At 46.8% G+C, this 24,817-nt stretch overlaps 1 protein-coding gene across 2 annotated transcripts in view; it reads right to left on the bottom strand.

Annotated features, from left to right (window-relative positions):
- capn5a (calpain 5a) overlaps positions 1-24,817 on the bottom strand; it is a 113,736-nt gene that overhangs the window by 40,748 nt on the left and 48,171 nt on the right. Inside the window, exons 1-2 of one of the 2 annotated variants that reach the window (XM_068033108.1) lie at positions 5,916-6,154; positions 2,316-2,447 (exon numbers count right to left, since the gene is read on the bottom strand). In XM_068033108.1, coding sequence (XP_067889209.1) covers positions 2,316-2,411 — 96 coding nt within the window. In that variant the 5' untranslated portion in view covers positions 2,412-2,447; positions 5,916-6,154. Of the gene's footprint in view, positions 1-2,315; positions 2,448-5,915; positions 6,155-24,817 lie in introns of those variants that run through there. The other variant, XM_068033107.1, reaches the window with a different exon arrangement.

Genomic DNA, 24,817 nt, shown 5'->3' with positions numbered 1-24,817 from the left:
CCATCAACTCGGGTTACAATAGGTTTCCAGCAGAACCCGGGAGAAATTTCAGAGGTGGTCATATGATATAATCTCCTTAAAATAAAATAACACTCTAACGCCGCTCCACTCTAGCACAAAAATCTTTCATCTCACACCAGCTGTCCTTCACTACTTAGCGTCACTGCTGGATAATCACCTCCTCTGCTGTATGAGGTCATTTTCCAGTTCGTTGGGTCGGACCCGATGAGGGCACGATTTCAAAATCGCAGTCCCAGAAGTCGCCTTGGGATGCCGACACCCCCGGGACAGTTTGTCATTTTCAAAGGGCCGGCGGAGGGGAGGGAACAGGAAACCCGCTCATCGCCAATTAATGACCCCTTAAAAGTTTGCTAAGGGGCCTGTCTGGTGCAGAATTAATTCTTAAAAACTTTATTTCGGCGAACCCAAAGCAGTCTGGTGTACGTTAGAGTATAGCTGTCGGGTTCGCCATGGGACCAAATAAAGTTTATTTGCCTTTGTCTTAAAACTGTTTTTTTTATGCCACTTATGCCAGTGCTACCACTGGACTTTCATTTGTTCTGCATGGCATCTTTCATCCTCGTTGACACTGCTGGCCTGGTAAGGAGCTGCCTGCTCTCTTCGGCAAGGCAATGGCAGCCCCCAACATGGCTGACACCTGCCCTTGCTGCTAGCACCAGGCAGCACCTGCCTCCTGGAGACGGTTGGAGCTGCTAATTGGCCATCGAGCTTGCCTGCTGTCCAATTAGGGCACTTACATTTAAAAATAGCGTCATAGGAGTGACGCAGCCAAGGCATGGGGTTGGGACCAGGAATTCATCCCAGTGTCAGATTCCCGACCCTGATTTGAAAATTCAGCCTACATCTCTAATCCTCTTCTGACTCCACTCCACCTCGCCATTTCTCTTGCTTCCTTCGAGACCCATCTCGTCCAATGTGCTTGCGTCCTCTTCAATTAATCTCACCTGCCCTCAACCTGCCTTACTCGCTGCCTGCTACATAGGAACTGAAGTAGGCCATTCAGCCCCTTGAGCTTGTCCTACCATTCAAATAAAACATGGCTGATCTGTATCTCAACTACGTTTACCTGTCTCTGCTCCGTATCCCGTGACACCATTAGCTAAGAGAAATCTATCAATCTCAGCCTTAAAATATTCAGTTGACCTCCAGCATTCATAGCCTGTGGGGGAGGAGCAAGAGTTCAAGATTTCCACTACCCTTCGTCTGAAAATCAATTTCACTTGCTACTTTCCTCATTCCCTTCAAAACAAAAGCCTCAGCTCTTCAGTCATAGAGTCATAGAGTTATACAGCACAGAAACAGGCCCACTGTGGCTGTGCCGGCCATCAAGCACCTATCCTAATCCCATTGCGCCCCTCACCTCCTTCCTCAATATGCCTTCATTTCCTCTTTCTTTGTAAAGTACTGGGGGATAGTCACTCACTTGAGGGATGTTGCCTGAATGCAACATAGGAATAGGCCCTTCAGCCCCTCAAGCCTGTTCTAGTTATTGCTGCCGTAACAAGCTATGTCCACTGCTATGTTCAGACTGGCCAAGAGAGTGTGGGAAAATGGCGCACTGACACGGAACACAAAAGTCCGAGTGTATCAGGCCTGTGTCCTCAGTACCTTGCTCTACGGCAGCGAGGCCTGGACAACGTATGCCAGCCAAGAGCGACGTCTCAATTCATTCCATCTTCGCTGCCTCCGGAGAATACTTGGCATCAGGTGGCAGGACTATATCTCCAACACAGAAGTCCTTGAAGCGGCCAACATCCCCAGCTTATACACACTACTGAGTCAGCGGCGCTTGAGATGGCTTGGCCATGTGAGCCGCATGGAAGATGGCAGGATCCCCAAAGACACATTGTACAGCGAGCTCGCCACTGGTATCAGACCCACCGGCCGTCCATGTCTCCGTTATAAAGACGTCTGCAAACGCGACATGAAATCGTGTGACATTGATCACAAGTCGTGGGAGTCAGTTGCCAGCATTCGCCAGAGCTGGCGGGCAGCCATAAAGACAGGGCTAAATTGTGGCGAGTCGAAGAGACTTAGTAGTTGGCAGGAAAAAAGACAGAGGCGCAAGGGGAGAGCCAACTGTGCAACAGCCCCAACAAACAAATTTCTCTGCAGCACCTGTGGAAGAGCCTGTTACTCCAGAATTGGCCTTTATAGCCACTCCAGGCGCTGCTTCACAAACCACTGACCACCTCCAGGCGCGTATCCATTGTCTCTCGAGATAAGGAGGCCCAAAAGAAAGAAAAGAAAAGAAAGAACAAGGAGGCCAAAAATAGATTTAAAGGGACACTTACCTTTTGCCACAAAGCATCCCTCGAGGCCAAGCAGGAACAGGCCGCCACGAACCAGCAGTTACCCAGCTGGCCCTGATTCAAGTCATGGGCACTCATCCCGTCAACAAAGAGATGAGGGCTGTTGCAGATTTCCTGTGGGAGAAGAGAGACAAAACATCAACTCAGACAGGTGTGAGGGGAGTCAGCATCTCGAAGTCTCACCTCGATTTATTCAAATGATTCTTCAATGATTTGTGTTGGAAGTCTAATTCTCGTGATCCAAGGTTGTATTTTTGCTCTATTGCCTCGCCCGCAGGATCTTCATTCCCTCAATACGGTCTAGATTATGGGCTCAAGTCCAGGAGTGGGGCTTGAACTGACTGAGTGAGAGGCGAGTGTGCTACCACTGAGCCAAGCTGGCACTTGAGTAACTGAGTAACGGCATCCATAACAAGCACTGCTTATATGACGGACACACGAAAACAAGGAGCAACATTGACATGTAACTGAAGCAATGCTCCTATACTTGTATTACGGGAGAAACATAATTACATGTGAATCCCAGAGGGATTTCCAAAAATTAATAGCACAAATGAGGTATTTAGGTTAATTATAGGCGTTTTGATACTTCAAAATTGATAGCATTTTTAATCTTAAAGGAAAAGGAAGTGGTACTTGGATTTTCAACAGACCATTCATCATTTACTCAAAGGTTATCTCAAGTCACTCTCCCAAATCCTACACTCCTACTGTGGTTTAGAGGCACTGAACTCTCCAGACTCATATCACAGAGACCCTGGACCCCATCCAACTCCCCACCATTTTAACGAGTAACCCACTTAGTGTCATAGGGCGAATTTTACGCCCCCCCAACAGAGCAGGCTGGTGGTGGGGGGGTGGTGGTCGGGAGTCGTAAAATGGAGTGGGAGGCTGGGGTGGTGGGGGGGGGGCGTCCTTCCTGACCTGCTCCCAACTCCGCTGCAAATTTACGCGGCGGCAAGAAAACGCCTGCCCACCCCAGACCAATCAAGGCCCTTAAGTGGCCAATTAACTGGTACTTAAGGGCCTCCACCTGCCACCGCAGATATTTTACTCTTGGCTGACTGGCGGCTGAGACCACAAAAAGCCCGCCTGATGAAACTAGGTGGCCTTTTGCGGGCTTGGGGGGCCTTCCTGATCAGGCATCCTCAAGGGCCGCCCCCGAAGCCCCAACCTCCCCCAATGCTTCACACTCCCCCCTTGCCTCACCAGGGCCCGGCCAATTGTCCCCGGCGAAGCCCAAAAAAACTTACCTCTTTTCCGGGGTCGTCCACCTTCCTCCTGCAGCTGGGTGTAGTCCCAGTAGTGGCCACCTGCTCCCAGTGGCGCTGCTGGGACTAAGAGCTGCTGGCCGACAGCTCCATTAGGTGGCACTGCCTGCCTCAATGAGATGGGTGTCCTGCCCAAAACCAATTTAAGGGCCTGTGGACCGTAAAATCCAGTCTGGCTTGCCAGGCCTGGTGGAGGCGGGCTTGACACCGACTTTTCAGCTGGTGGACGGGGCTCCCCTGCCCAGTGAAATATTCCGGACATTGAGTCATTATTAGGCATAGAAGAGGTCATTTGGCCCAGCTTCTTTCTCTTCACCTTCTCTCTCCATTTCAAGCAGACTCCATTCCCCTCAATTCAGTCTGGCACTCTTCCACCCCCTCATTCCAATCTGGGAGGATTGGCAATCCTCCCTCTCAGTTCATAGCGGCACTCTTTCCCACCCGCGCTCCCTCTGTTAACACTGGCTTTCACCTTCCTCGCCCATCCCAAATGTCCCTCCTTCTTCCCTGAAGCACTATTCCCAGCTCCTGCACCTTCCCTGTCCCTCCTATTCCTCTCCTCTTCCCTTTATCGCCATGCATTCCCTCCTTCACCCTCCCTAAATAATAAGCAAAATAATCGTGGGTCGGGACCACTTACGGTTCCCGACTCTGCACTTGCTTGCAGCTTGCAATCTTCTGGGAGGTAGCCTCCTAACTGGTTGCCTCCAGGAGCGCTCCATTTAAGGACAGTGGGCGGGTTCCTGATGCTCCAGGCACATTTGGAGGGCCTGCAGTCTGGGTAGCCCCACCAACAGAGGTGGGCTCCGTTGCAGCAGGATGGGGAACGTGAGGGTGCCTCCATCGAGGTGCCCTCTGAAGATGAATCACTCTTGTGGAAATAATCTGTGGCCAGAGCTGCCAGACCACCACAGTGGAGGGGAAATCCGGAGTGGCTCGCTGATCCCCGCAGCTCCAGTGAGTGGGTGAGTGTAGGAGGTATTGTGGGCCACCCTGGCCAGCTGCCAGAAAGCTGCCTCCAGGCGCCTGCTGGGCTTTGGCCTCTGTGAGGAGCCCGTCTGCCGTCAGGAAGATCCTGACAGCATTCCCAATCTGCCCACAATTGGCTACCACCGCTGGCAGGGGTGTAGCCACTTCCCTTGATGACCCTCCTCCAGTTAGATCACCTGGAGGCAAGGTCATGTTGGGTCACTAACCGGAGGCCCTCATTTCCCAATTCGCTCCTACCTCTGTAGGACCAGGAAGATTCCATCTCGTGCGTCTCTCCAGCATTTTCTGGTTTAACACCAGATTCCGCCACTTGCTCTGTTACAAATGAGACAGCCAGGCGGAGAAGAGTGGAGCTGGACCTAGACTTTATTCGCTTACAAGCTTTTATTTACACAGAGACATGCGTTACATATGGTGCACCTCCTACCCAACAATCACCATTTCAGCCTGCTCCTATCTGAGTCCCCAGTTAATGCCCAACTTCTGAATACATTAACGCCCAATTAATATACAATTAACACGCTCTTCTCTGAAATAGTGCCTTTGGATCTTTTATGACCACCCGAGAGGCCAGGCGGATCCTCGGGTTAATGTCTTAATCAAAAGGCAGCACCTCTGACAGTGCAGCACTCAAATATCAGGCCAGACTATGTGGACAGTGGAATGGGGCTTGAACCCGTGACCTCTGACCCTGAGCTGTGAGAACTGTGTCAATGTTGATACCTTGGTTGGTATTGTGGCATATTGCTAATTATCCTTAGGGGTCAGCGAGTATTTTTCCTACAGATTTGCAAGAGGGAAAGACTCCATGGCAGGATAGGCTTCCCTTGAAAGCACAAGGCTGAATATCCTTCCCCTATAAACATCTCAACTTGTTCTGAGATATCCCGCAGCACAGAAAACTTCAGCACATTTCTAGGACGTTTTAGGACCTTTGTTGAAGCCTGTGGACAAGTTTCATTATTCTGCGTCAAAATGGCAATCCTGATACCTCTCACTATTACTTCACAACACTACTGAAGGTTTAATAGAGCAGACAAAGCAATAGCTCTGAGGGAATTCATGACCTATGAGTCATGTAGCCAGTTTGGCTGGAGATGGGTAAACACACAAGCAGGAGTCCTGTGGTTAGGAGTCGCTTTCCTACGGAATTCCAGGCAGGGAACCTAACCAGTTAGAAGGGTTCCATCATGCTTTTAATATCCAGTTACAACTAAAATCACACTTAGTGTGTAGAGTGGGGTCGAGTGCAAGAAATTCTTGAGGGTGATTTACTAATAAACCAAAGAATACTAAAAACTGAATAAAGTAAAGAACTTGCATTTAAATGGCACCTTTCACAACGTCAGGACGTCCCAAAGAACTTTACAGTCAATTTTGAAGTGTAGTCACTATTGTGATTTAGGAAACATGGCAGCCAATTGCGCACAGCAAGCTCCCACTATCCGCAATGTGATAATGACCAGATAATCAGCATGAGTGATATTGGTTGGTTATTGGGCAAGACACCAAGGAGAACCCTCAAGTAAAAGGAAAATACTGCAGATGCTGGAAATCTGAAATAAAAACAGAAAATGCTGGAAATGCTCAGCAGGTCTGGCAGCATTCTGTGGAGAGAGAAACAGAATTAACGTTTCAGGTCTGTCACTTTTCATCAGAACTAGAAAAGGTTAGAAATGTAATAAGCTTTGAGCAAGTAAAAGGGGGGGGGGGGGAGGGGGGGGGGAAGGAGGAGAAGAACAAAAGGGAAGGTGTCAACAATTTCAGAGCATGACTATTTCATTTCTTAACCACGTGCCTGTCTTAAACTTGTTTTTCATGTTTGTGCTTTTGGACAGAGCCGTTCATTATTCTGCCACTAACACTCTCTCTGGACTAATGCTTTGTCTTTTACTACAACTATGAGCACTCCCTTTGCCTTTTGTCCTGTGACATCTCAGTCATTTGTTCTTCCCCTCCCCCTTTTCACTTGCTCAAAACTATTACATTTCTAACCTTCACCAGTTCTGATGAAAGGTCACTGACCTGAAACATTAACTCTGCTTCTCTCTCCACAGATGCTGCCAGACCTGCTGAGTTTTTCTAGCACTTTCTGTTTTGATACCAGGGGAACTGCCCAGTTCTTCCTCAAAATAATGTCATGGGATCTCTTCTGTCCAGCTGAGAGGGCAGTCAGGGCCTCAGTTTAACAGTTCATTTGAAAGACGGCACCTCCAACAGTGCAGCGATCCCTCAGGGCTGCACTAGAGAGACAGCCAAGATTATTTGCTCAATCCTCTGGACTGGGACTTGAATTCATGATCTTTTGATTCAGAGGCAAGAACGGAAGTTGACTATCAGCAGGTCTGACAGCATCTGGGAGACAGGTCATCATTTTGAGTGGAGCTCCTGCGTAGGATCATACAGCACAGAAGGAGGCCATTCGGCCCCTTCTTACCTGTGATGGCTCTTTGGTAGAGCTAGCCAATTAATCTCACTCTGCTGCTCTTTCCTCTTGGCCCTGCAATTATTTTCCCTTTTAAGTATTGGTCAAATTCCCTTTTGAAAGTTATTACTGAATCTGCTTCCACCACCCTTTCAGGCAGCGTATTCCAGATCATAACAACTCGCTACATTAAAAAACTGTTTCCTCATGTCATCTCTGGTTATTTTTGCCAATCACCGTAAGTCTGTGCCTTCAGTTACTGAACCTTCTGCCACTGGAAACAGTTTCCCCTTATTTACTCTATTAAAACCATTCATGATTTGAACACCTCTATTAAATCGCCTCTTAACCTTCCCTGCTCTGAGTAGAACAATCCCAGCTTCTCCAGTCTCTCCGCATAACTGAAGTCCCACACCCCTAATGCTATTCTAGTAAATCTCTTCTGCACAGTCTCAAAGGCTTTGACATTCTTCCTGAAGTGTGGTGCCCAGAATGGGACACAATACTCCACCTGATACCTAACCAGTGTTTAATAGAGGTTTAGCATAAATTCCTTGTTTTTATACTCTATTTCTCTATTAATTAAGCCAAGAATTCCATATGCATTTAATAGCCTTTTCAACTTGTCCTGCCATCTTCAAAGATTTGTGTACAAACACCCCCAGGTCTCTGTTCCTGCAACCCCTTTAAAATTGTAGCATTTAGTTCATATTGTTCCCCGTCATTCTTCCTACCAAAAACTGTATCACTTCACTGAACTAAACTGCATCCGCCATTTGTCTGCCCCTGTCAACAGTCTATATGCTCCTGAAGCGTGTTACTCCTTACCGTTCCGTACATTTCCGAGGTTTGTGGCATCTGCAGACTTTGAAATAATGCCCTGTATGTCCACGTCTGGGGCATTAATACATCAGAAAGAGCAGTTTGCCCCATACTGACCCCTGGGGGAAATACAACTATATACCACCCTCCAGTCCGAAAAAAAAACAACCGTTCACTACTACTGTTTTCTGTCCCTTAGCCAATTTTGTATCCATGCTGGCACAGTGCCTTTAATCCCATGGGTTTTAATTTTGGTAGCAAGTTTATTATGTGGTACTTGTAGGCGTGTATTCTGAACACTCAGAAAAGCCAACAGACCTTTAAAAACATAAAACCAACAAAAAAAAAGCCCTGATTAAAGGCCTGTGCCCAAGGCCATTGATTCAAGGTGGCCGAGCATGTTGATTTTCTAAAATAAACAAATTCCAGGTTTTATTTGGAGTTCTTCTGTTTCCCCACCACCCCCAGAGTTCGCATTAGCAGCTAACACTCTCCACCTCAGTCAATATTGGCTTCTCCTTCCAATCCCAGTGTGCCAATCACAGTACCTCCCTCCCTTCACCAAAAGCCCTTCAGCCCCTTTGTCCTTTATTCCTGTCCATTTTCCCCACCTCTATTGCCATCCAGTTATCTTCCCTTTCTTGTCACCAACTTCATCCTTCCACTCCCCATCCCAGATCATTTGCAGCACTCTCCCAACTCCCAGTCCCAACAGAGACCAGTGCCTAATGCATTAGGCACGCTCCTTCCCCTCACTATCTTCGAGTGCTAATGGCCCCAATTACTGGCTGTGAACACTGGAAATGGAAACACCCAACCTGGTGCTTCAGCCGTCAGACTGGGAAGGAAGGGTACAACAACTTGCATTTATATAGTGCTTTCAATGTGGCAAAATATCCCAAGGGGGCTTCACAGCAGTGTTATCAGACAAAATGTGTTAATGTCAATTCTCCAGCCCACGCAAATATATTCATTCCACAGACTGAATGTCCTCCAGCATTTCCTGTCAGGAGCCCAACTCATCTTCCTTCTCGTGGATCACATGTCGACACGTCCAATAATGGAACTGAGAGATGGAGCAGCTTATCCTTTATTTCAAAGCTGGACAAACTATTTCCACTTACCGAGATATTAGGACAGATGACGAAAAACTCCGTCACAGAGGTGGGTTTTAAGGAACATCTTAAAAGGAGGAGAGAAAGGTAGGACATGGGCAGCAGAGACTTGGAGGAGTTTGTTTACAGAGAGTGCAAGGTAGGGAGACCATTGTAGTCGTCGGGTCCTGGAGGTAACAGAAGCACTGATAAGGCTTTCAGCAGCTAATGTGCTAAGGCAGGGAGACAGGTGGTGATAGAGGTGGAAGTAGACAGCCTTAGTGACAGAGAGGATATGGGGTCGGAAGCTCAGCTCAGGGTCAAAGAGGACACCAAGGTTGTGAACAGCCTGGTTCCAGCCTCATACACTGGCCATGGAGAGGGATGGAGTCGGTGGCTAGTTAAGGGACTTTATGGTCTTGTATCCAAGTGGTGGCAAGACATTCATGAGCGTTAGAACGAGAGAGAGGTTAGAAATGGAACTTTACCTAAATATATAAATAGGAAAGAATACATTGACAAATGGTTGTATATGGAGTACAGGAAAGCAGAGTATAAGATCTAACCTCACAGCTTGAAGTCTCTGCTTATTCCTTATAACTCACTGAGCAAACACATACCACCCTCCTGCACAAAGACAGCCAGCACCAGTTTAGAGTCATAGAGAGATACAGCACTGAAACAGGCCCTTCAGCCCACCGAGTCTGTGCCAACCAATAACCACTCATTTATACTAATCCTACATTAATCCCATATTCCCTACCACATCCCCACCATTCTCCTACCACCTACCTATACTAGGGGCAATTTATAATGGCCAATTTACCTATCAACCTGCAAGTTTTTGGCTGTGGGAGGAAATCTGAGCACCCAGCAGAAACCCACGCAGTTACAGGGAGAACTTGCAAACTCCACACAGGCAGTACCCAGAGCTGAACCCGGGTCGCTAGAGCTGTGAGGCTGCGGTGCTAACCACTGCGCCACTGTGCCGCCCCATTTTTTTAAAATTCAGTTTATGGTGTACCCTGGCTACTCGCTCCTTCCAGGTTTTGGCTGATGCCCCAGCCCTTCCAAACCATATCCCAAGCACCTTCAGGTAGTCTGACCTGCCGGTGAAGGGGGCAAAGGATCGGTCCCCCACACCCCGCCACCATCCCACCTGATTTTATGTTTGTCCCAGCCAACCACAGAGCCACATCCTAATTATTTATTAGGAGATACAGTTTGGTAGCACAGATTCTAAATGATCTCAGAAAAAGAGGGAGGGAGAGGAAAAACAAAAGGGAGGGGAGGGAGGAGAAATAGAGAAAGGGAGGAGAAAAACGATGGAAGGAGGGAGGAGAAGTAGAGAAAGGGAGGAGAAAAACGAGGGAGGGAGAGGAAAAAATAGTGAGGGTGGGAGGGAGAAATAGAGGGGAAGGAAAGTCTTTTAAATGCTGAGCATTCCACAGCAGAAAAACATTGTAACAGCGGAAGTGCGGAGAAGGATTTATATTACAGACAGCGTACACTAGAATGTTGGAATCTGTGACTATCCAGCACACAAGAGGTTTCCAGTAATTACCGTAAGTTCTGGTCTATATGTTGCACCTCTGGTTGTCACTCGTCTGGTTTTGAAGCTGAAGCTTTGATTTTGAGCCCACACAGACTCAGATAAAAATAAATGATCCCACTACCCTTCCCCAAAGCACTTCAGTCAATAGAGTGCGTTTGAAGTGTAGTCACTGTTGTAACGTAGGAAACATGACAGACAATTTGTGCACAGCAAGCTCCCAGAGACTGCAATAAATGACCAGATCATCTGTCTTAGTGATGTTGGTTGAGGGATAAATAATGGCCAGGAAACAGGAGAATTCCCCTGCTCTTCTTCACACTAGTGCCCTGGAATCTTTTCCATCCACCCAAGAGAGCAAAAGGGGCCTTCACGGCACCTCTGACAGTGCAGCACTCCCCCGGAGCTCAAAGTCTGCCTGGATTTTGTTGTCAAGTCTCTGGAATGGGACTTGAACCCACAAGTTTTTGACTCAGAGGCAAAGGTGCTACTCACTGAGTTACAGCTAAAAACAAGCACAGCCATGGGGAAGGAGGAGCCTTATCAAATAACATTTTTATTGAAAAAAAGAGTATTTTTGTAGCTACTGAAGTGAAAACAGAATTTTAATTCCAGGTAAAATTTACTCTCTTCCCCATCCTTTCTAGTGCAACTAGGTTTTTCAATGGTTTATTTGTTGGATCGAAGATATCGCATTGAAAACATTGCAATTTCCAATGGGTTAAATTGAAGTCCTTAAAACATTCATCTTTTCCAACAATTTATTTTATTTTCACCAATAACAAAAATGTTACACCCACTATGTTCTCCTGCCAGCTTTTGCCAGATGTTGGTAGGCAACAAGCTACAAAGAAAAATTAATAAAATAATTGCAGTTCTTTCTACTCCCTGTAGAGAAGTGCAGCAGTGCAGCTAGACTTTGTAGTGGTGCGCTGAGAATCTCTCTCTTCCCCTCCCCCAGCTCACTGACATCCAGTAATATCAATAGAATACAGCAGCCAGCAAAATAAGTGAGAGAGAGAGAGAGAGAGAGAAAAGGAGACAGACAGGCGGAGCGAGAACAGAGGGAGACAAAGACAGGGGACAGAGGGAGAGAGAGAGAGACACACACACACAAAGACAGAGAGAGAGAGAGAGATAGTGAGAGAGAGAGAGAGAGAGAGAAAGCAAGAGCAAATGAACAGCACATTTATATATTATCTTTCAGGACTTCAAGGCATCCCAAAAACACTTTACAGGCAAATAAAGTACTTTTGAAGTGTAGTCACTGTTGTAATGTAGTTAAGTAGTGGGAGGGGAGAGGTAAAATGGGGGTGTAGGATAAGAGGATGAGGTGAAATGGAGGGGGTAAGGGGAGGGGGAAAAAAAGGATGGGGAAGGGGGCAAAAAAGAGGTGAAATGGAGAAGGAACAAATATTTGTCTTTTTCTTTCACTTCTAACTTATAAAAATGATCCGAGATGAGGGGAGGGGCAACCATGTTTGATTGAGAGTCAATTAGCATCCAGTCTGGTAAAGAATAGTCTGCTTGTTTTTCCAATTGGCTGTGAAAAGGCCGGGTGCTGCAATGATGGATGTGTCGAGCGACCAATGGCGCGAGTGAATGATTAGCGGCAGCAGGTCATGTGATGAAACCTCCAGGAATATGTTGAATCAGAGTTGGGAACCCTGGTGCTCACAGACATGATTCAAATTGGCTGTACATTAGAGATCTTGTGGAGTACAAAGAGACCTGTTTAAACTCAGTTCTCTGGCAAAGTGTTAGGGGACAGAATGCATCATTATAACAATTCTGTTTGTAAGATTTGAACCCAAGAGGTTAATGCAGCTCCTTTACAGGAAACAGATATTTGGCCATGCCTTTTATTTTTTGTTCAGAGAGGGATTAAAGCCAAAGAATATTTTGTCAGGTTACTTGGCAGCGATGCAATGAGGCACTTTAGATTAGGTTTGCTTTGTAAACATATCACAAAAGGCACATCTCTTCTCTCTTCCCCACTGCCCCCCCCAACCCCCTCTGAAGCTAGGACGAGTTTCTGCAGCGCCCCCAACCCCTCCCCTCCCCCTTTCTGGTACCAAGTGAGCCGTCTTCACAAGATTGACAATGAGCGGTGGCAGGCTATTCAACTGTATGAAGCATCGTAGCTGAGCTTGATCCAGTCCACCAAAAACTTGCATTTCTATAGCGCCTTTCTCTCTCTCTCAGGACATCCCAAAGTGCTTTGCGACCAAGGAGGTGCTTTCGAAGTGTGGTCACCGTTGTAACATAGGGAAAGGCGACAACTCATATACATACAGCAATGGTGACGTGATGAAAGTGGCGAATTCAGCACCAACGATGTAGCTGTGCAAGTAAGGTCGAAAGGAATCCCTGTGCATGATGGGAGGGGAGCTTCAAGCTGATCTAGTATCTCCAAATTTCTGCCCCATGTCCAAGCAGCAGCTTAAACAAATAAAACCCTCTTTCATAGTCAAACACACAGGCGGTTCCAACACAACACAAAAGCGACATGAGTTTTTCACTTTGCTGTGGCTCCGTTGAGCAAAAGTTCTGAAAACCGTATGTGGTTTGTGTCGCCATGGACATACCATCACCCTTGTTTGTAGTGACTGTGGCAGAGGTCACAAGGCTGGTGTTTGTCTAACTCAGGGTTTATTATCAGGAAGTCAAGAGTTTCTGGGTTAGTCCGTTCCCCAGATAGAAAGAATCGAGCACATCATCTTCAATGAAAATAGTAAAAGGATAGCCAAGGACACACTGAGAAAAACAAAACTATTCAGTTTCCTGGCCTGCAACGTCCTTAATTTAATCTGCTCTACGCATGATTCCACCATTACCGAGAGATCTGAAAACACTACAAAAACAATTCACAGTGATTCTCCACAAGGGTTACCCATCTTCACTTTCCTTCCCTGTGGGGAGAAAATATTCACACATTTAAAAATCAACCTCAGGAATAGAATTTTACTGTGACTCAGTGTGTAGCACATGGGCTCAGAAAGCCGTGGGTTCAAGTCCCACGTCACAGGCTTGAGTGCGTAATCCAGGCTGACACAGTGCAGCGCTGAGGGAGTGCTGCACTGTCAGAGGTGCTGTCTTTCAGATGAGACTTTAAACTGGGGCTCCATCTGCTCTTTCAGATAGACGTAAAAGATCTCATGGCCACTTGTTCAAAGAAATGTCCTGGTCAATATTTATCCCTCAAATAACATCACTGCAATCAAATGATATGTTTACTATCGCATTATTTGTGGGGTCTTGCTGTGCACCAATTGGCTGCCATCTTGGCTGCCAACAGTGACTACATTTCAAAAGTACTTCAGTGGCTGTAAAGTGTTTTAGGACATCCTGAGGTCATGAAAGATGCTATATAAATACAAGTCTTTCTTTCAAGTATAATAAAGCAGAAAACAGAACAAGGGAGTGAGAAAAAAATGAAATTTCTTCATAAAATGGAAACAGATTCAATGACATTATTTCCCTTTGCTTCCTGTCTATAGGATGGTCAATCTATGGAATGAATCAGCAAGGTACTGTGTATATCTGTAATTCCAAGAGAGAGGTGTGTCATGCAGGGCTCCACCTCCACCTGCCAAGAATGAGGCACATTAATTTCGCCACACGAACGTTGATTTTTAAACTGTTACTGTAGGAAAGAAATAACCTGTTTTTTTTTAAAAAACACTCTTGACTGGAAAGACATTTGCACAGTAACAAAGAGTACTTGGAAAGGACAAAAGGGCCACTCCCTGCTCCAATTTAATTCACAATGGACTTTTGATTACCAGACATTGAGGGTGGAGGAGCTCGCATTCCAGGTTAACTGCTAAAATAGCCGAATACACAAACAGATGTGGTCCGACCAGTTTAGTCACATGACTAACTGGCTGTTGGAGTTTTTTTTTAAATTTTGAACTTGCTACAGAGTTTTAAACTGACAGAAAGCTCTTTGCTCCTGTACTGAAAAGACCTCTCTCTTGTCTGCTTCCATCTCTTTCTCACGGAACTGAAGACCCATTGAATACACGTGAACCCCAAGAGAGAAAAGTCTCCTACAGTAAACAAGGTTTAAGAAGAATACTGGGCCCCAACGAAAAGCAAGACTACCTACAATCAAGGACTCTGCAGCGAGCTCGAAGCACAGTAACAAAAACCCCTCTTCAGAGATTGCTGCACACCTCTCCACTATTTTTCTTCTGCTCTTTTCTGTCTCTATTTGCATGTGCGTATTGTGTATGCATGCTAGCATGGGGCATGGCGTGTATCTGTAGGTGTTAACTGAATTAGAGTTTAAGCTTTAATAAATTTCACTTTTCTTCTTTAAACGTAAGAAAGCCTGTTTGTGCTCATTTCTTTGCCTTATAATTGGAAAGCAGTGAACAAGGATTCACTAAGGGGGAACTCAAAACATAGTGTGTTTAAACAAAACCCTGTTACAATAAGACCAGGTAAAGGTTAAAAGGAACCCCTAGACATCTTTCTCACCTGGTTGTAACAGGTGGTACTTTGAGAAAAAGGAGTATGAGGAATCACAAGATAAGACATTTCCTAAACCCGAGGATAGGACTTTTCCTAAACACCAGGACAAGCCACATGGAGCTTTATGATCTTTTCCAAACATGAAGATTCCAATATGGCTTTTACTGCATGCTGAATAACTTCTGTCTTGAGCAGCAGCAAGACCTTAACTAAGCTACTGATAGCCGAGCAGTGGTATTTCAGGCCAGCATTTAATGTCCTTCCCTAATTGCCCTTGAGAAGATGGTAGTGAGCCACCTTCTTGAACAGCTGCAGTCCATGTGGGGTAGGTACTCCCACAGTGCTGTTTGGAAGGGAGTTCCAGGATTTTGACCCAATGACAGTAAAGCAACAGCAATATAGTTCCAAGTCAGGATGATGTGTGGCTTGGAGCAGAACTTGCAGATGGTGGTGTTCCCAAGCATCTGCTGCCCTTGTCCTTCGAAGTGATAGAGATCACGATTGATATTAGTGTGCCCAATGTATTTCAGTTCTTGAGGCCAATGTGGAACACTGATATCAATTGCAATCTCTATCACCTAGAAGGACAAGGGCAGTAGATGCATGGGAACACCACCACCTGCAAGTTCCCCTCCAAGCCACACACCATCCTGACTTGGAACTATATCGCCATTCCTTCCTTTGGAAGGTTCTGTCAAAGCAGCCTTGGTGAGTTGCTGACAGGCTTAAAATTATGAAAGGATGAGATAAGCCACATAAAAGTAGATGGATTGCAATAGTTAACAGCTGTCATAGATACAAGATTACATGTAAAAGATTTAGAACACAGGGTAATGTTATCTTTTTTGGCACAGAGTTGCCAGGCTGTAGAATTCACTTCCAGAATTCGAGGTTGAAACACAAACCATATCAAGATTCAAGATTAGATTGGATAGGCAAATGAAGGAAGAGGGGTTGAAAGGATATGGACTGTTTGCTTGTTCGGAGGGTAGATACTGACACGGACCTAGCTGGGTGTTGCAAATTCCAAGCAGTTTAACCTTTCATAGGGCTTTGAAACTGAACTTTTTTCCTCCCATCAGTCTTTCTCTCTCTCTCTCTCTCTCTTTTCCCCACAAAGGGTAGTGAAAATCAGGAACACTCTTCCCCAAAAGGCTATGGATGCTGGGGGGCAATTTTGAAGATGGAGATCGATAGGTTTTTGTTCGATAAGCGTAGTAGGGGATATAGAGCAAAGCCAGGTAAATGGAGTTGAGGTACAGATCAGCCATGATCTAATTGAATGGTGGAGCAGGCTCGAGAGACTGAATAGCCCACTCCCGTAGTAAATCGACAAGACTTTGAAAGTCAAGGCTGATAGCAGCTAATAATTAGTCCTTGATATATCTCATGTTCCCTCCTACTCTATTCAATCATAGTGCTTTCCTACTCAACGCCTGTGACCCTTCACCTGGGCTTGTCACAAAATTTTAAAAAGTAGCTTAGGTGCAGAGAAACACTTTCTCTCTACCGTACAGCAGCTTGTATTTGTATAGCACTTTTAATGTAGAATAAACTACCCAAGACACTTCACAAGGGTGTTTTCAAACAAAATGTGACACTGAGTCACCTAAGGGTGTATTAGGACAAGTGGCCGTAAACTTGGTCAAAGAGGCAGGTGCTATAGGAGAAGACAGATGCAGAGCGGTTTAGGAAGGGAATTCCAGAACTTAGGTCCTAGCTGGTTGATGGATAGCATTTGGAAAGGACAGGGCTGGAGCTGGAGGGGTGGGGGGATGGGTGGAAGAGGAGAAGGAAGAAACTAGGGCAATTTCCCCACCTCCTTCATCCCTAGAAGCACTAAGCCCATTGGTTGAGATCTGCTAACTCAGATCAAGCATGGGTCCTCCTTGATGTGCAATATTCAAGTAGCCAATCACTGCCTTGCTGAGCAAAGGAGGTGATAAATTGTTCCTGTAAAATGAACACTTGTACAACAGGTGAATGTTTCCAAATCAAATTGCTCAGTTTCATAATGATAGTGACTACTGACAACAAAACAGCAACATAAAACCGAATAGAAAAACCCTCGGAAATCAATAAGGCTACCTACTGCTAATAGAAGTACAATTTACATTTATACAGTGCTTTTAACATAGTAAAATATCCCACCGCCTTCACAGAAGCAATCAAACAAAATTTGACACCAAGTCATGTAAGGAGATATTAGGACAAGTGACCAAAAGTTGGTTAAATAGATAGGTTTTAAGAAGCTTTTTAAAGAAGAGCAAGGTAGACAAGTGGCGATGTTAAAGGAAGGAATTACAGAGTTTACGACCTAGGCAGCTAAAAGCACAGGTGGAGCGATGATAATTGGGGATGCACAAGGAGGCCAGAAATGCAGCAGTGCAAAGATTAGAGGATTATAAGGCTGCAGGAGGTTGCAGAGAAAGGGAGGGATTTGAAAACAAGGATGAACATTTTTTAACAAAGAGGTGCTGCTGAACCGGCAGATAATGTAGATCAATGAGCACAGGAGTGATGGGTGAACAGGACCTGGTGTGATTTACGTATGCAGGCAGTGGAGTTTTGGATGACCTCAGGTTAAATGTCAGGTAAGAGATGGGAGGCTGGCCAGGAGAGCACTGAAATAGCTCGTTTTGTGGCAAGTGTTCCAGATTTCCACTATCCTTTGTGTGGGGAACTGCTTCCTGATATCACTCCTGAATGACCCAGCTCTAATTTTAAAAGGTTGTGCCCCCCCCCATTTTGGACTCCCCGCACCACAGAAAATATCTTCTCTCTCCCCTAACAACCCATTTCATCATATAATAAAAACAAAATACTGCAAATGCTGGAAAACTGAAATAAAAACAAGAAATGCTGGAAATACTCAGTAGGTCTGGCAGCATCTGTGGAGGGAGAAGCAGAGTTAACGTTTCAGATCAGTGACCCTTCTTCAGAACTGGCAAATATTAGAAATGTAAAAGGTTTTAAGCAAGTAAAGCGGGGGGTGGGCAGGAGATAACAACAGAGGTGATGATAGGACAAGGTCACAGAGAATAACTGACCAAAAGATCATGGAACAAAGACGAACGGTTTGTTAATGGTGTGCTGAAAGACAAAGAGTTAGTACAGAGAGGATGTGAATAGACTGGACAGCACAAAGCGCTCCAAGCACAAACATTAACATTTTTTTTAAAAAAGCAGAAACAGTGGGTGGGCACAGTAGAAACAAACTAAAAAAAAAAATAATCAAATAAAAGAGAAAAAAGAACAACATAAAAAGGGGGGCCCGTCATGCTCTGAAAATATTGAACTCAAATGTTCAGTCCAGCATGCCTAATCGGTAAATGAAATGCTGTTCCTCGAGCTTGCGTTGATGGTTCACTGGAACACTGCAGCAATTCCAAGACAGAGATATGAGCATGAGTGCGGGGGTGTGGGGGATCGGGAGTGTTGAAATGGCCAGCAACCGGAAGCTTGGGATCATGCTTACAGACTGAGCGGAGGTGTTCTGCAAAGCGGTCACCCAGTCTGCGTTTGGTCTCCCCAATGTAGAGGAGACTAGATTGTGAGCAGCGAATACAGTATACTAAACTGAAAGAAGTACAAGCAAATCACTGCTTCACCTGAAAGGAGTGTTTGGGGCCCTGGATAGTGAGGAGATAAAAGGGCAGGTATTACACCTCCTGCGATTGTAGGGGAAGGTGCCGTGGGAAGGGGATGAGGTGGTGGGGTTGATGGAGGAGTGGACGAGGGTATTGCGGAGGGAACAATCCCTTCAGAATGCTGCCAGGGGAAGATGTGTTTGGTAGTGGCATCACGTTGGATGTGGCGGGCGTGGCAGAGGATGATCCTTTGGATCTGGAGGCTGGTGGGGTGGAAAGTGAGGACAAGGGGAACCCTGTCGCAGTTCTAGGACGAAGGGAAAGGGGTGAGGGTAGAGGTGCGGGAAATGGTCCGGACACGGTTGAGGGGTTTGCCAACCACAGTTGGGGGGGACTCCTCGGTTGAGGAAAAAGGAAGACATATCAGAGGCGCTGTTGTGGAAGGTAGCATCATCAGAGCAGATGTGTCGGAGACAGAGAAACTGAGAGAATAGAATGGAGTCCTTACAGGAGGCAGGATGTGAGGCAGTGTAGTTGAGGTAGCTGTGGTAGTTGGTGGGCTTATAATGAAAATTAGTAGACAGCCTATCCCCAGAGATGGAGACAGAGAAGTCAAGGAAGAGAAGGGAGGTGTTGGAGTTGGACCATGTGAAGGTGAGAGAAGGATGGAACTTTTTTTTTTATTCATTCATGGGATGTGGGCATTGATGGCCAGGCCAGCATTTATTGCCCATCCCTAATTGCGCTTGAGAAGGTGGTGGTGAGCTGCCTTCTTGAACCACTGCAGTCCATGTGGGGTAGGTACACCCACAGTGCTGTTAAGAAGGGATTTTGACCCAGCGACAGTGAAGGAACGGTGATATAGTTCCAAGTCAGGATGGTGTGTGACTTGGAGGGGAACTTGCAGGTGGTGGTGATCCCATGCAGTTGCTGCCCTTGTCCTTCTAGTTGGTAGAGGTCGCGGGTTTGGAAGGTGCTGTCTAAGGAGCCTTGGTGCGTTGCTGCAGTGCATCTTGTAGATGGTACACACTGCTGCCACTGTGCGTCGGTGGTGGAGGGAGTGAATGTTTGTAGATGGTGTGCCAATCAAGCGGGCTGCTTTGTCCTGGATGGTGTCGAGCTTCTTGAGTGTTGTTGGAGCTGCACCCATCCGGGCAAGTGGAGAGTATTCCAGCACACTCCTGACTTGTGCCTTGTAGATGATGGACAGGCTTTGGGGAGTAAGCAGGTGAGTTACTCGGCTCAGGATTCCTAGCCTCTGACCTGCTCTTGTAGCCACAGTATTTATAGGGCTACTCCAGTTCAGTTTCTGGTCAATGGTAGCATCTAGGATGTTGATAGTGGGGGATTCAGTGATGGTATTGCCATTGAATGTCAAGGGGAGATGGTTCGATTCTCTCTTGTTGGAGATGGTCATTGCCTGGCACTTGTGTGGCGCAAATGTTACTTGCCACTTATTAGCCCAAGCCTGGATATTGTCCAAGTCTTGCTGCATTTCTACACGGACTGCTTCAGTATCTGAGGAGTCACGAATGGTGCTGAACATTGTTCAATCATCAGCGAACATCCCCACTTCTGACCTTATGATTGAAGGAAGGTCATTGATGAAGCAGCTGAAGATGTTTGGGCCTAGGTCACTACCCTGAGGAACTCCTGCAGTGATGTCCTGGAGCTCAGATGATTGACCTCCAACAACCACAACCATCTTCCTTTATGCTAGGTATGACTCCAGCTAGTGGAGGGTTTTCCCCCTGATTCCCATTGACCTTAGTTTTGCTAGGGCTCCTTAATGCAATACACGGTCAAATGCTGCCTTGATGTCAAGAGCTGTCACTCTCACCTCACCTCCTGAGTTCAGCTCTTTTGTCCATGTTTGAACCAAGGCTGTAATGAGGTCAGGAGCTGAGTGGCCCTGGCGGAACCCAAACGGAGCGTCACTGAGCAGGTTATTGCTAAGCAAGTTCCACTTGATGGCACTGTTGATGGCACCTTCCATCACTTTACTGATGATTGAGAGTAGGCTGACTAGGTGGTAATTGGCCAGGTTGGACTTGTCCTGCTTTTTGTGTACAGGACATCGCTGGGCCATTTTCCACATTGCAGGGTAGATGCCAGTGTTGTAGCTGTACTGGAACAGCTTGGCTAGGGGCATGGCAAGTTCTGGAGAATAGGTCTTCAGTACTATAGCCAGAATATTGTCAGGGCCTATAGCTTTTGCACTATCCAGTGCCTTCAGGAGTTTCTTGCTATCTGGCAGAATGAATCGAATTGGCTGAAGTCTGGCATCTGTGATGCTGGGGACTTCAAGAGGAGGCAGAGACGGATCATCAACTCGGCACTTCTGGCTGAAGATTGTTGCAAATGCTTCAGCCTTATCTTTCACACTGATGTGCTGGGCTCCCCCATCATTGAGGATGGGGATATTTGTGCAGCCACCTCCTCCAGTTAGTTGTTTAATTGTCCACCACCATTCATGGCTGGATGTGGCAGGACTGCAGAGCTTAGATCTGATCCGTTGGTTATGGGATCGCTTTGCTCTGTCTATCGCATTCTGCTTACGCAGTTTGGCGCACAGATAGTCCTGTGTTGTAGCTTCCCCAGGTTGACACCTCATTTTGAGGTATGCCTGGTGCTGCTCCTGGCGTGCCCTCCCACAATCTTCATTGAACCAGTGGTGGTCTCCTGGCTTGATGGTAATGGTAGAATGGGGGATATGCCGGGTCATGAGGTTACAGATTGTGGATGAGTACAATTCTGCTGCTGCTGATGGCCCACAGCATCTCATGGATGCCCAGTTTTGCATTGCTAGATCTGTGAAATCTATCCCATTTAGCACAGTGATAGTGCCACACAACATGAAGGAGGGTATCCTCAATGCGAAGGCGGGACTTCTTCCCCACAACAACTGTGCAGTGGTCACTCCTACCAATACTGTCATGGACAGATGCATGTGCAGCAGGCAGATTGGTGAGGACAAGGTCCAGTATGTTTTCCCCACTTGTTGGTTCCCTCAGCACCTGCAGCGTGCCCAGTCTTGCAGATATGTCCTTTAGGGCTCGGCCAGCAGTGGTGCTACCAAGCCACTCTTGGTGATGGACATTGAAGTCCCCCCACCCAGCGTACATTCTGCACCCTTGCCACCGTCAGTGCTTCCTCCAAGTGCTGTTCAACATGGAGGAGTACTGACTCATCAGCTGAGGGTGGGTGGTAGGTAGTAATCAGCAGGAGGTTACCGTGTCCATGTTTGACCTGATGCCATGAGACTTCATGGGGTCCAGAGTCGACGTTGAGGACTCCCGGGGCAACTCCCTCTCTACTGTATACCACTGTGCTGCCACCTCTGGTGGGTCTGTCCTGCCGGTGGGACAGGACACACCCGGGGATGATGATGGCAGTGTCTGGGACATTGTCTGTTAGGTACGATTCTGTGAGTATGACGATGTCAGGCTGTTGCTTGACTAGTCTGTGGGACAGCTCTCCCAACTTTGGCACAAGCCCCCAGATGTTAGTAAGGAGGACTTTGCAGGGTCGACAGGGCTGGGTTTGCTGTTGTCGTTTCCGGTGCCTAGGTTGATGCCGGGTAGTCCGTCTGGTTTCATTCCTTAGAAGCAAAAGTTGATCAAGTTTTCCAGTTCAGGGTGGGAGCAGGAAACGGCACCGATACAGTCATCAATGTACCGGAAAAAGAGATGGGGGAGGGGGCCTGAGTAGGACTGGAACAAGGAATGTTCGACATATTCCACAAAACTCATTTCATCAGCTTGAAAGCACCTCAATTAGATCACCCTTAATCTTCTATACTCCAGAGAATACAAGGCAAGTCAATCCACATAACTTAAGCCTTTTAACTTGGGTATCATCTTAGTGAATCTGCACTGCACCCCCTCCAAGGCCAATCTATTCTTCCTGAGGTGCAGTGAACAGAACTGAGCACAGTTAGTCCAGATGGGGGCTGACTAGAGGTTTATATATTCCAGTACTTATACGAAAACAGGGCAAAAAAAAAAACACGCAAACACACAAGTTTAAAATCAGGTCAGCCAACTCGGAGGAGGTCTGGTGGATTTTTAAATTTTCCTGGATTGGAGTTGCATAAAATGTTACAAGTTGTACAGAGAAGCAGAAGAAAAACAAACCCACACCCAGCACCTCTAGCCAACAGCGCACTTGAATGCTCAAGATACTCCATTGCGACGAAATAACTCACGACCCCATTCTCCTATCTAAGAACATAAGAAACAGGAGCAGGTGAGGAGGACAGGGGAAGTGGTGGCATAGTGGTATTGTCACTGGACTAGTAACACAGAGACCCAGGGTATTGCTCTGGGGACATGGGTTTGAATCCCACCAAGGCAGAAAGTGGAATTTGAATTCAATTAATAAATCTGGAATTTAAAGCTAGTCTAATGATGGCCATGAAACCCTTGTCGATTGTTGTAAAAACCCATCTGGTTCACTAATGTCCTTTAGGGAAGGAAATCTGTTGTCCTTACCTGGTCTGGCCTACATGTGACCCCAGACCCACAGCAATGTGGTTATCTCTTACATGCCCTCTGAAATGGCCTAGCAAGCCACTCAGTTCTATCTAACTGCTACAAAGTCAATACAAAAAGGGAATGAAATCGGACGGACCACCCGGCATCGACCGAGGCACTGGAAATGACAACGGCAAACACAGCCCTGTCGACCCTGCAAAGTCCTCCTTCCTAACATCTGTGGGCTTGTACCAACGTTGGGAGAGCTGTCCCACAGACTAATCAAGCAACAGCCTGACATAGTCAAACGCACGGAATCATACCTGACAGACAATGTCCCAGACACTGCCATCACCATCCCCGGATATGTCCTGTCCCACCAGCAGGACAGACCCACCAGAGGTGGCGGGACAGTGGTATACATCGACTCTGGACGCCATGATGTCTCATGGCATTAGGTCAAACATGGACAACGAAACCTCCTGCTGATTACCTCCTACTGCCCTCCCTCAGCTGATGAGTCAGTACTCCTCAATGTTGAACACCACTTGGAGGAAGCACTGAGGGTGGCAAGGGCACAGAATGTACTCTGGGTGGGGGACTTCAATGTCCATCACCAAGAGTGGCTCGATAGCACCACTACTGACCGAGCTGGCCGAGTCCTAAAGGACATAGCTGCTAGACTGGGTATGCGGCAGGTGCTGAGGGAACCAACAAGAGGGGAAAACATACTTGACCTCGTCCTCACCAATCTGCCTGCCGCAGATGCATCTGTCCATGACAGTATTGGTAGGAGTGACCACCGCACAGTCGTTGTGGAGACGAAGTCCCACCTTCACATTGAGGGTACCCTCCATCGTGTTGTGTGGCACTACCACCAGGCTAAATGGGATAGATTTCGAACAGATCTAGCAATGCAAAACTGGGCATCCATGAGGCACTGTGGGCCATCAGCAGCAGCAGAATTGGACTCATCCACAATCTGCAACCTCATGGCCTGGCATATCCCCCACTCTATCTTTACCATCAAGCCAGGAGACCAACCCTGGTTCAATGAAGAGTGCAGGAGGGCATGCCAGGAACAGCACCAGGCATACCTCAAAATGAGGTGTCAACCTGGTGAAGCTACAACACAGGACTATCTGCGTGCCAAACTGCGTAAGCAAAATGCGATAGACAGAGCTAAGCGATTCCATAGCCAACGGATCAGATCGAAGCTCTGCAGTCCTGCCACATCCAGCCATGAATGGTGATGTACAATTAAACAACTAACTGGAGGAGGAGGCTCCACAAATATCCCTATCCTCAATGCTGGGGGAGCCCAGCACATCAGTGTGAAAGATAAGGCTGAAGCATTTGCAACAATCTTCAGCCAGAAGTGCCGAGTTGATGATCCAAATCAGCCTCCTCCTGAAGTCCCCATCATCACAGATGCTAGACTTCAGCCAATTCGATTCACTCGCGTGATATCAAGAAAACGACTGAAGGCACTGGATACTGCAAAGACTATGGGTCCTGACAATATTCTGGCTATAGTACTGAAGACCTGTGCTCCATAACTTGCCGTGCCTTTGCCGAGCTGTTCCAGTACAGCTACAACACAGGCATCTACCCTGCAATGTGGAAAATGGCCCAGCGATGTCCTGTACACAAAAAGCAGGACAAGTCAAACCTGGCCAATTACCGCCCCATCAGCCTACTCTCAATCATCAGTAAAGTGATGGAAGGTGTCATCAACAGTGCCATCAGGCGACACTTGCTTAGCAATAACCTGCTCAATGACGCT

The sequence above is a fragment of the Heterodontus francisci genome, chromosome 6 (assembly GCF_036365525.1).
Source record: "Heterodontus francisci isolate sHetFra1 chromosome 6, sHetFra1.hap1, whole genome shotgun sequence".
NCBI classification, from domain to species: Eukaryota; Metazoa; Chordata; class Chondrichthyes; order Heterodontiformes; family Heterodontidae; genus Heterodontus; species Heterodontus francisci.
This window is presented reverse-complemented; position numbering and strand designations above follow the sequence as displayed.